The sequence below is a fragment of the Palaemon carinicauda genome, chromosome 31, assembly GCF_036898095.1.
Source record: "Palaemon carinicauda isolate YSFRI2023 chromosome 31, ASM3689809v2, whole genome shotgun sequence".
NCBI lineage: Eukaryota > Metazoa > Arthropoda > Malacostraca > Decapoda > Palaemonidae > Palaemon > Palaemon carinicauda.
The window spans coordinates 87285728-87297818 of record NC_090755.1 but is presented as its reverse complement, the minus strand read 5'-3'; the positions used below and the strand labels follow the sequence as shown (position 1 = coordinate 87297818).

At 36.2% G+C, this 12091-nt stretch overlaps 1 protein-coding gene across 2 annotated transcripts; it reads left to right on the top strand.

Moving 5' to 3' along the window:
• The first annotated feature begins 2787 nt into the window (after nucleotides 1-2787).
• LOC137625051 (uncharacterized) lies at nucleotides 2788-10754 on the top strand. Of its 2 annotated transcripts, none has more exons than XM_068355984.1 (2): nucleotides 2788-3471; nucleotides 10160-10754. In XM_068355984.1, exons 1-2 carry the CDS (start codon nucleotides 2801-2803, stop codon nucleotides 10539-10541), a joined length of 1053 nt encoding a protein of 350 aa, XP_068212085.1. In that variant the 5' UTR covers nucleotides 2788-2800; the 3' UTR covers nucleotides 10542-10754. The 2 variants fall into 2 exon arrangements, with proteins under 2 accessions (XP_068212085.1, XP_068212086.1); XM_068355985.1 differs by having other exon boundaries at nucleotides 10226-10752.
• The last annotated feature ends 1337 nt before the right edge of the window (nucleotides 10755-12091 follow it).

The following is a 12091-nucleotide window of genomic DNA, read 5'->3' as shown; positions in this document are numbered from 1 at the left end:
GGTAAATGAAGATGGTTTGGGCATGTTCTCGCACTCCCCAAGAAAGATTAGTTCACCAAACGTTCAGCTGGGCTCCACAAGGCACTAGAAGAGTTGGGAGACACAGACCTACATGGTTGAGGACTGTGAAGCCTGGAATAGGAATTTAATAGCACATATGGCACTCGAGTAATCTCTCTTATAGTTTCATTTCTAATCCTGTCCTGCCATTTATCTCCCAATATCTTCTGAGGGCTTTGTTCTCAAATCTATTAAATCTACTGGAGATATTTTCATTGATGAGGGGTAAATGAAGATGGTTTGGGCATGCTCTTCGCACTCCCCAAGAGAGATGAGATCACCAAACGTTCAGCTGGGCTGCACAAGGCACTAGAAGAGTTGGGAGACACAGACCTACATGGTTGAGGACTGTGAAGCGCCGAATATGAGATGCTGGATGGAGAAGTATTGAATTAACAGGTCAAGGTAGAGACGACTGGCGAAATCTAATCGAGGCCCTTTGCGTCAATAGGCGTAGGAGGAGACGATGAAGCGTTTCATAATAACCTCTGCTTGTGGCAAGCGAACAGAAGCCCGCAGGCAGCTCGAAAGCGTATATAGTCTCCCCATCTGTTTCTTTTGGCAAACAGCTGATTGATTTTTGTGTTTGATTGCGTGCAATTTCTTTCTTTTTTTTTTTTTTGAAGGAAATAAACTAAAATGAAAGTGTTTCAAGAAATGCAAGTAGTAATTCATGTTCTACAACATGATAGTTTGGGCAATTGATGGGGGATTGTTGAGTACTGATTAATTGTCACTAAGCCTGGCAGGAAGTAAATATATATATATATATATATATATATATATATATATATATATATATATATATATATATACTGTACATATATATATATATATATATATATATATATATATATATATATATATATATATATATATATATATATATATATATATATATACACACACATTTCTAGTCATGCCAGAGGCATTGACAGACGTCCCTTGGTTAGGGGGAAAAGGGAGTAGTCATACCCTGATGTGAGAGGAGGTACATATGCGTGTGTGTAATATATTTATGTAAATAATTATCCGTTTTTTGACGGGTTGTGTACACTAGTGTATATATATATATATATATATATACATATATATATATATGTATATATATATATATATATATATATATATACATCCAGAGACACTTGCTCTTTATTATATAGGGGGTGATATACACCAAATGAAAAAAACCTCGTTTTCTATAATACTCAAATTGTTACTATTTTCTCAATACCTTGGAGGGGAAACTTAAATAAAAAATAGAAAATCGACATATCAATAAAGAAGGAATTTCAAAACCCCTTTGTCTCTAACAGAAAAAAAATATAACAGATGAGAATCTGACAAAGGAAGGGAAGTGACGGTGTATTGAATTTTGAGGGACACGATTAAAAGGGTCAGGCATCTATTTTTTTCCTTTTTTTTTTTCGAATGTTAATTAACTCGATTTGGAACTCAATCGTGAAAGAGTTTTTTTTTCAGTTTGGGAGGGAGGATTGCGAGTATTTGCGTGAACCCGTGAGTCGGTTCATAAATAAACGTATTATTGGAAGTCATTTCAAATCTAATTATGACCGGATGCATATTTGGAATGGCAGTTCAACGGAAGAAACTCATGGTTTGGTAAGTTCATCTGTATAAGAGAGAGAGAGAGAGAGAGAGAGAGAGAGGAGAGAGAGAGAGAGAGAGAGAGAGAGAGAGAGAGAGAGAGAGAGAGAGACTCATGGGTTGGTAATTTCATCTGTGTGTGTGAGAGAGAGAGAGAGAGAGAGAGAGAGAGAGAGAGAGAGAGAGAGAGAGAGAGAGATTCAACAGAAGAAACTCATGGGGTGGTAAATTCATCTATGTGTGTGTGTGAGAGAGAGAGAGAGAGAGAGAGAGAGAGAGAGAGAGAGAGAGAGAGAGAGAGATTCAACAGAAGAAACTCATGGGTTGGTAATTTCATCTGTGTGTGTGAGAGAGAGAGAGAGAGAGAGAGAGAGAGAGAGAGAGAGAGAGAGAGAGAGAGAGAGAGATTCAACAGAAGAAACTCATGGGTTGGTAATTTCATCTGTGTGTGTGTGTGTGAGAGAGAGAGAGAGAGAGAGAGAGAGAGAGAGAGAGAGAGAGAGAGAGAGAGAGAGAGAGATTCAACAGAAGAAATTCATGGTTTGGTAATTTCATCTGAGAGAGAGAGAGAGAGAGAGAGAGAGAGAGAGAGAGAGAGAGAGATTCAGCAGAAGAAACTCATGGGTTGGTAATTTCATCTGAGAGAGAGAGAGAGAGAGAGAGAGAGGAGAGAGAGAGAGAGAGAGAGAGAGAGAGAGAGAGAGAGAGAGAGATGGTCATTATTGCGGTCATATTTGGACGTGAAGCAACTTTCCAACCATACTCAGCCCTACACTCTATCGCAGTGTTACCAACCACCAACCATAAAGACCTTCCAAACATCTGTATTTTTCTTGGCATCACTTCTTAACTAACATTTCATATCTGGTATACCTTTCCAACCATACTCAGCCCTACACTCTATCGCAGTGTTACCAACCGCCAACCATAAAGACCTTCCAAACATCTGTATTTTCCTTGGCATCACTGCTTAACCAACATTTCATATCTGGTACACCTTTCCAACCATATCCTGCCATATACTCTATCGCAGTGTTGCCGAATCTAAAGAACTTTCTAAACCTCTGTATTTTACTTGGCATCACTGCTTTAACATTCACATGTAACTTTCCAGACATTGGCCTTATTCCTGATGGCACCACGCACAGGGTTTGGTGACCACCTGGACCACAACCCACTGCCGCAGGATTTTCTGACCTACGACCCGTATAAAGGTTACCCTCATCTGGACACTCCCATAGCCATTGTGGAGGACGCCCCGGACCTCCTGCTGCACCTGACGCAGCATAGGAAGCACTTAACCCACTCTGAAGTGAGCCATCCGAATTCGCTCGGCGGCAGTCACAATAACATCCACTTACCCTTCCTGCCCAAGGACAGAAACCCAGCGAATTTCCATTTCCGCTCGCCAAAGGGGAAGCCTATCTTCCTTCCGCCGCACCCAGTACGTAGGCCAAAGGTACCCGTTGATGTGCACGCATTGGCTCACGATGTGCACGCATTGCCTCCTGTCATGCAAGCATTCGATCTTGTTTTCCATACATCAGCTCCTGTAAAGCACTCTTCAGCTCCTGTAAAGCATGTATCGGCTCCAGTCGTGCACTCATCAGCTCCTGTGAAGCATGTATCGGCTCCAGTCGTGCACTCATCAGCTCCTGTGAAGCATGTATCGGCTCCAGTCGTGCACTCATCAGCTCCTGCTGTGCACGTATCAGGGTTCCACGACGTCATCCTCGATTACGACCCTTATCTACACCCCAGTGACGGAATAGAGAGTGGGACTTTCTTAGTCGGTCCCCCTGGGTATGTGCAACTGATTTCACATTCTAATATTCATATTGGTGTTCTTTTATGAAACGTAAATTAAGTAAAATAAGTTCAATAATTTATCCATAATTAGAATGAGATGAAAATATGATTTTAGAGCATGAAAAAAATTACTTCTAGTCACAAGAGGTTTTGCGTACTCTCTTTTCATTAAACCAAAAGTGTAGATATGTTTATGCCTCTTAAAAATAGAATTTGCAAGATTTACAGTTATTAACATTTTTTGTATTCCTATAGTATGATATCTACTGGACTATTTGCAACGTGCCACATTTTGCTAAGCTCGTTACCCCTCCTCCCATGGGATAGTATTTTGCTGTTAAATTATCTAATTAATTACTTACTTAAAACTTGTTTTTGCTTGGCCTTGGCTCGTTTCGCTCAAGATTTAACATAATTTCACTGCTCCTCTGACAGGTAGTGCGTAGATAATCTGCGCACGCCAGCCGCTTGCTCTAGTATTTTCGCATTATTTTAATTTTCTAACTAAACACTTAGTTCAACCTGGTTTTTTCCTGGCCTTGGATCCCTTTACTCCAGATTTACCATTATTTCATTACTCCTCTGTTCTGGCAGGTAGTACGTAGATGTGCTGCGCACGCCAGCTACATGCACTAGTGTTTTAGCAGTGGTTTAGCATTATTTTAATTTTCTAACTAAACACTTACTTTTACCTGGGTTTTGCTCGGCCTTTGATCACTTCACTCCAGATTTACAATTATTTCATTACTCCTCTGCTCTGGTAGGTAGTACTTGGATGTACTGCGCATGCCATCTACATGTGCTATTGTTCAGCGTTATTTTAATCACACTTTTTTTTGCTCATCCTTGGCTCGCTTTGCTCAAGATTTAACATTATTTCATTACTCCACTGGTCTCTCAGGTAGTATATGGATGTACTGCGCATGCCATCTACATGCGCTATTGTTTTAGCGTTATTTTAATTATCTAATTAAACACTTAGTTCAAACTGTTTTTTGCTCATCCTTGGCTTGCTTCGCTCAAGATTTAACATTATTTCATTACTCCACTGGTCTGGCAGGTAGTATGTAGGTGTGCTGCGCACGCCAGCTGTGTGCACATGTGTTTTAATGTTATTTCAATTATCTAATTAAATACTTAGTTCAAACTGGTCTTTGCTCGGCCTTGGCTCGCTTTGTTCAAGATTGAACATTATTCCACTGCTCCTCTGTTGAAACAGGCGGTACATGGATATGTTGCTCACAACAGTGCGTGGGGTAGTGTTTTGGCGTTATTTTAATCATCTAATTAACCACTTACTTCACTCAAGTTTTTACTCATTTCGTTTTATAATAATAAATGTTTAATTATTTTCATCATATTTCATAATACCAGCAGTTGATTGATAAAAGATGGATAGTAGGTATATTATATTAGAAGTGAGGTGGTAGATATCATACTATGGCAGCACCTATTTTTTCTCATTTAAAAAAATAGCATACAAATAAAAAGAACAAGAATTTCATATCAATTGATCAATACTAATTAACTTACATGACATCTTGATGAAGCCATTACTATTCCAGCAATGTTCGGTTTGGACTATTACTGCAAATTTCTGACATTGTTTACCTAATTTAGAAAAAGAAATCCTTTCCAAATAAAAAGAACTAAAAGGACCTATCAATTAGACAACAATGAATAGCTATTATTACATCTTCATAAAGCCATTACTGTTCCAGCAATGTTTGATTCTGACTCTCATTAAACTCTCCTTTGGTGTTCTTCGATTAACTTTTATTACATCTTCATAAAGCCATTACTGTTCTAGCAATATTTGATTTTAGAACTAAACTCTCCTTGTTCTTCGATTAACTATTATTACATCTTGATAAAGCCATTAATGTTCCAGCAATATTCGATTTTGGCACTAAACTCTCCTTGTTCTTCGATTAACTATTACTACATCTTGATAAAGCCATGACTGTTCTAGCAATATACGATTTTAGCACTAAACTCTGCTTGTTCTTCTTCGATTAACTGTTATTACATCTTGATAAAGCCATTACTGTTCCAGCAATATTTGGTTTTAGTACTAAACTCTCCCTGTTCTTCGATTAACTATTATTACATCTTGATAAAGCCATTACTGTTCAGCAATGTTCGCTTTTAGTACTAAACTCTCCTTGTTCTTCTTCGATTAACTATTATTACATCTTGATAAAGCCATTACTGTTCAGCAATGTTTGATTTTAGTACTAAACTCTCCTTGTTCTTCTTCAATTAACTATTATTACATCTTGATAAAGCCATTACTGTTCAGCAATGTTTGATTTTAGTACTAAACTCTCCTTGTTCTTCTTCAATTAACTATTATTACATCTTGATAAAGCCATTACTGTTCTAGCAATATTCGATTTTGGCTCTCACTAAACTCTCCCTGTTCTTCTTCAATTAACTATTATTACATCTTGATAAAGCCATTACTGTTCAGCAATGTTTGATTTTAGTACTAAACTCTCCTTGTTCTTCTTCAATTAACTATTATTACATCTTGATAAAGCCATTACTGTTCCAGCAATATTCGATTTTAGTACTAAACTCTCCCTGTGCTTCTTAGATTAATTATTGTTACATCTTGATAAAGCCATTACTGTTCCAGCAATATTCGATTTTGGCACTAAACTCTCCTTTGGTCTTCTTTGAATAACAATTATTACATCTTCATAAAACCATTACTGTTCCAGGAATATTCGATTTTGGCACTAAACTCTCCTTTGGTCTTCTTAGATTAACTATCATTACATCTTGATAAAGCCATTACTGTTCTAGCAATGTTCGCTTTTAGCACTAAACTCTCCTTGTTCTTCTTCGAGTAACTATATTACATCTTCATAAAACCATTACTGTTCCAGCAATATTCGCTTTTAGCACTAAGCTCTCACTGTTCTTCTTCAATTAACTATTATTACATCTTGATAAAGCCATTACTGTTCCAGCAATATTTGATTTTAGCACTAAACTCTCCCTGTTCTTCTTCGATTAACTATTATTACATCTTGATAAAGCCATTACTGTTCCAGCAATGTTCACTTTTAGCACTAAACTCTCCTTGTTCTTCTTCGATTAACTATTATTACATCTTGATAAAGCCATTACTGTTCCAGCAATATTCGATTTTGGCACTAAACTCTCCTTTGGTCTTCTTCGATTAACTATTATTACATCTTGATAAAGCCATTACTGTTCAACAATGTTCGCTTTTAGCACTAAACTCTCCTTGTTCTTCTTCGATTAACTATTATTACATCTTGATAAAGCCATTACTGTTCCAGCAATGTTCGCTTTTAGCACTAAACTCTCCTTGTTCTTCTTCGATTAATTATTATTACATCTTGATAAAGCCATTACTGTTCTAGCAATATTTGATTTTAGCACTAAACTCTCCTTGTTCTTCTTCGATTAACTATTATTACATCTTGATAAAGCCATTACTGTTCCAGCAATGTTCGATTTTGGCACTAAACTCTCCTTGTTCTTCTTCGATTAACTATTATTACATCTTGATAAAGCCATTACTGTTCCAGCAATGTTCGATTTTGGCACTAAACTCTCCTTGTTCTTCTTCGATTAACTATTATTACATCTTGATAAAGCCATTACTGTTCCAGCAATGTTCGATTTTGGCACTAAACTCTCCTTGTTCTTCTTCGATTAACTATTATTACATCTTGATAAAGCCATTACTGTTCCAGCAATGTTCGATTTTGGCACTAAACTCTCCTTGTTCTTCTTCGATTAACTATTATTACATCTTGATAAAGCCATTACTGTTCCAGCAATGTTCGAATTTAGCACTAAACTCTCCTTGTTCTTCTTCGATGAACTGTTATTTCATCTTGATAAAGCCATTACTGTTCCAGCAATGTTCGATTTTAGCACTAAACTCTCCTTGTTCTTCTTGGATTAACTATTATTACATCTTGATAAAGCCATTACTGTTCCAGCAATGTTCGATTTTAGCACTAAACTCTCCTTGTTCTTCTTCGATTAACTATTATTACATCTTGATAAAGCCAGTACTGTTCCAACAATGTTCGCTTTTAGCACTAAACTCTTCTTGTTCTTCTTCAATTAACTATTATTACATCTTGATAAAGCCATTACTGTTCCAGCAATATTTGATTTTAGCACTAAACTCTCCTTGTTCTTCTTCGATTAACTATTATTACATCTTGATAAAGCCATTACTGTTCCAGCAATGTTCGATTTTAGCACTAAACTCTCCTTGTTCTTCTTCGATTAACTATTATTACATCTTGATAAAGCCATTACTGTTCCAGCAATGTTCGCTTTTAGCACTAAACTCTCCTTGTTCTTGTTCGATTAACTATTATTACATCTTGATAAAGCCATTACTGTTCCAGCAATGTTCGCTTTTAGCACTAAACTCTCCCTGTTCTTCTTCGATTAACTATTATTACATCTTGATAAAGCCATTACTGTTCCAGCAATGTTCGATTTTAGCACTAAACTCTCCCTGTTCTTCTTCGATTAACTATTATTACATCTTGATAAAGCCATTACTGTTCCAGCAATGTTCGATTTTAGCACTAAACTCTCCCTGTTCTTCTTCGATTAACTATTATTACATCTTGATAAAGCCATTACTGTTCCAGCAATATTTGATTTTAGCACTAAACTCTCCTTGTTCTTCTTCGATTAACTATTATTACATCTTGATAAAGCCATTACTGTTCCAGCAATATTTGATTTTAGCACTAAACTCTCCCTGTTCTTCTTCGATTAACTATTATTACATCTTGATAAAGCCATTACTGTTCCAGCAATATTCGATTCTGGCTCTCATTAAACTCTCCTTTGGTCTTCTTCGATTAACTATTATTACATCTTGATAAAGCCATTACTGTTCCAGCAATATTCGATTCTGGCTCTCATTAAACTCTCCTTTGGTCTTCTTCGATTAACTATTATTACATCTTGATAAAGCCATTACTGTTCCAGCAATATTCGATTCTGGCTCTCATTAAACTCTCCTTTGGTCTTCTTCGATTAACTATTATTACATCTTGATAAAGCCATTACTGTTCCAGCAATGTTCGCTTTTAGCACTTAACTCTCCCTGTTCTTCTTCAATTAACTATTATTACATCTTGAGAAAGCCATTACCGTTCCAGCAATGTTCGCTTTTAGCACTAAACCCTCCCTGTTCTTCTTCAATTAACTATTATTACATCTTGATAAAGCCATTACCGTTCCAGCAATGTTCGATTTTAGCACTAAACTCTCCCTGTTCTTCTTCGATTAACTATTATTACATCTTGATAAAGCCATTACTGTTCCAGCAATGTTCGATTTTAGCACTAAACTCTCCTTGTTCTTCTTCGATTAACTATTATTACATCTTGATAAAGCTATTACTGTTCCAGCAATGTTCGCTTTTAGCACTAAACTCTCCTTGTTCTTCTTCGATTAACTATTATTACATCTTGATAAAGCCATTACTGTTTCAGCAATATTCGATTTTAGCACTAAAATCTCCTTGTTCTTCTTCGATTAACTATTATTACATCTTGATAAAGCCATTACTGTTCCAGCAATGTTCGATTTTAGCACTAAACTCTCCTTGTTCTTCTTCGATTAACTATTATTACATCTTGATAAAGCTATTACTGTTCCAGCAATGTTCGCTTTTAGCACTAAACTCTCCTTGTTCTTCTTCGATTAACTATTATTACATCTTGATAAAGCCATTACTGTTCCAGCAATATTCGATTTTAGCACTAAAATCTCCTTGTTCTTCTTCGATTAACTATTATTACATCTTGATAAAGCCATTACTGTTCCAGCAATGTTCGCTTTTAGCACTAAACTCTCCCTGTTCTTCTTCAATTAACTATTATTACATCTTCTTAAAGCTATTACTGCCTCAGCAATATTCGATTTTAGCACTAAACTGTCCTTGTTCTTCTTAGATTAATTATTATTACATCTTGATAAAGCCATTACTGTTCCAGCAATATACGATTTTGGTATCACTAAACTCTCCTTGTTCTGCTTAGATTAATTAATATTACATCTTCATAAACCCATTACTGCTCCAGCAATATTCGATTTTGGCACTAAACTCTCCTTTGGTCTTCTTTGAATAACAATTATTACATCTTCATAAAACCATTACTGTTCCAACAATGTTCGCTTTTAGCACTAAACTCTCCTTTGGTCTTCTTCGATTAACTATTATTACATCTTCTTAAAGCTATTACTGCCTCAGCAATATTCGATTTTAGCACTAAACTGTCCTTGTTCTTCTTAGATTAATTATTATTACATCTTGATAAAGCCATTACTGTTCCAGCAATATACGATTTTGGTATCACTAAACTCTCCTTGTTCTGCTTAGATTAATTAATATTACATCTTCATAAACCCATTACTGCTCCAGCAATATTCGATTTTGGCACTAAACTCTCCTTTGGTCTTCTTTGAATAACAATTATTACATCTTCATAAAACCATTACTGTTCCAGGAATATTCGATTCTGGCTCTCATTAAACTCTCCTTTGGTCTTCTTAGATTAACTATCATTACATCTTGATAAAGCCATTACTGTTCCAGCAATATTCGATTTTGGCTCTCACTAAACTCTCCTTGCTCCTCTTCAACTTCCTGATCTTTTAGAGAATCGGATGAACTCAGCGTAGTTCATAACGACCTCCCTGGAGATCATCATTTTCCCTTCTCCAGCTATGATCTAGATCCCTACTTCAAGGACTTCCCCGTTTTCGGATATTTCGGATACACCCCAAAGTACGAACACCACCTCGGGAGGAGGAGGAGGCGCAGGGGCACCGGGGAACCCAGGAGGCACCGTGGAACCCAGGAGTCTTCAGGAGCAGTGGGCCCCTCGGGAGGATATATCTCATCTTCAGATCAGACGGGCCTCCGGCGGAAGTCAATTTCCAAGAGACATTTCCTCGGTAAATCGTCCTCATATGCCCTTCTTGCCCGAGAAGAGGTCGCTCGGGGAGAGGTCAGAGTTTTTTCCACCAATGATCATTGAATGTTTTGACCTAAGAGGAAAGGTCACATTCGTATGGGAATGTTCAATGTGAACTATGTCAAATGTGTAATGTGATTATTTGGTCCTATATCAAATGTATGATGTATAATTTTGTTGTATTTACATAGTTCAGTTGCGTATCTTGCAACCGATTTTTACAGAGATGTGTGAATAATGAGTTGATGAGCCCCGGATGGAGAGAGAGAGAGAGAGAGAGAGAGAGAGAGAGAGAGAGAGAGAGAGAGAGAGAGAGAGAGAGAGAGAGAGAGAATTACGTGCGGAGCAAATAGTTTACCTAATACACTTTTATTGTTTGTTCTTAAAAATAGATACATCTATATTTCCTCTTTTATTGCTTCATTTTACACACACTCTCTCTCTCTCTTTCTCTCTCTCTCTCTCTCTCTCTCTCTCTCTCTCTCTCTCTCTCTCTCTCTCTCTCTCAAAGGTAGATACATCTCCTGTGTTCCCTCTTTTACTGTTCATTGTGCAGCCTCTCTCTCTCTCTCTCTCTCTCTCTCTCTCTCTCTCTCTCTCTCTCTCTCTCTCTCTCTCTCTCTCTCTCTCTCTCTCTCTTTTACCATCAAGGTTTTTTGTGTCGTTATACTCTGTTCAAAGTAAAACTGTTTAGAAAAAGTATTTCCCATATGTAAGTCATTTGGGACCCAATGGTGTACAATAAAAGTTCCTGATGTTGATAAATTCCTCTAAATTACCTGATTTATATAATTTTCTACATTCAAAAAAACTTTTGTATATTGTTCTTGAGTTTGTTCATTGTATATTGTTCTTCTGTTTGTTCATCTCTTTGCTTGAGGGTACACTCGGGCACACTATGCTATCTTGTTTCTCTTTCTCTTGTTATTTTGAAGTTTTTATAGTTTATATATGAAAGATTTATTTTAATGTTGTTATTGTTCTTAAACTTCTCTCGTATTTTTTCTTTATTTTCCTTTCCTCACTGGGCTATTTTCCCTGTTGGAGCCCTTGATTTTGGAGTATCCTGCTTTTCCAACTAGGGTTGCAGTTTAGCAAGTAATAATAATAATAATAATAATAATAATAATAATAATAATAATAATAATAATAATAATAATAATAACAATAATAATAAACATGGCGATTAGTCAACTTCAAACTCACTTCTACTTATATTTGTAAGTACACAGTGGAATTATTATTATTATTATTAATATTATTATTATTATTATTATTATTATTATTATTATCACTTGCTAAGCCTCAACCCTAGTTGGAGAATTAGAATGCTATAAGGCCAGGGGCTCCAATAGGGAAAATATGTTGTTGTCATTATTATTATTTTTATTATTATTATTATTATTATTATTACTTACTAAGCTACAACCCTAGTTGGAAAAGCAGAATGCTATAAGCCTAGGGGCTCCAATAGGGAAAATAGCTCAGTGAGGAAAGGAAACATGGAAAAATAAAATATTTCAAGAACAGTAATATTAAAATATAAATGTAAACTATACAACTATAACAAAACAAGAGGAAGAGAAATTAGATAGAATAGTGTGCCTGAGTGT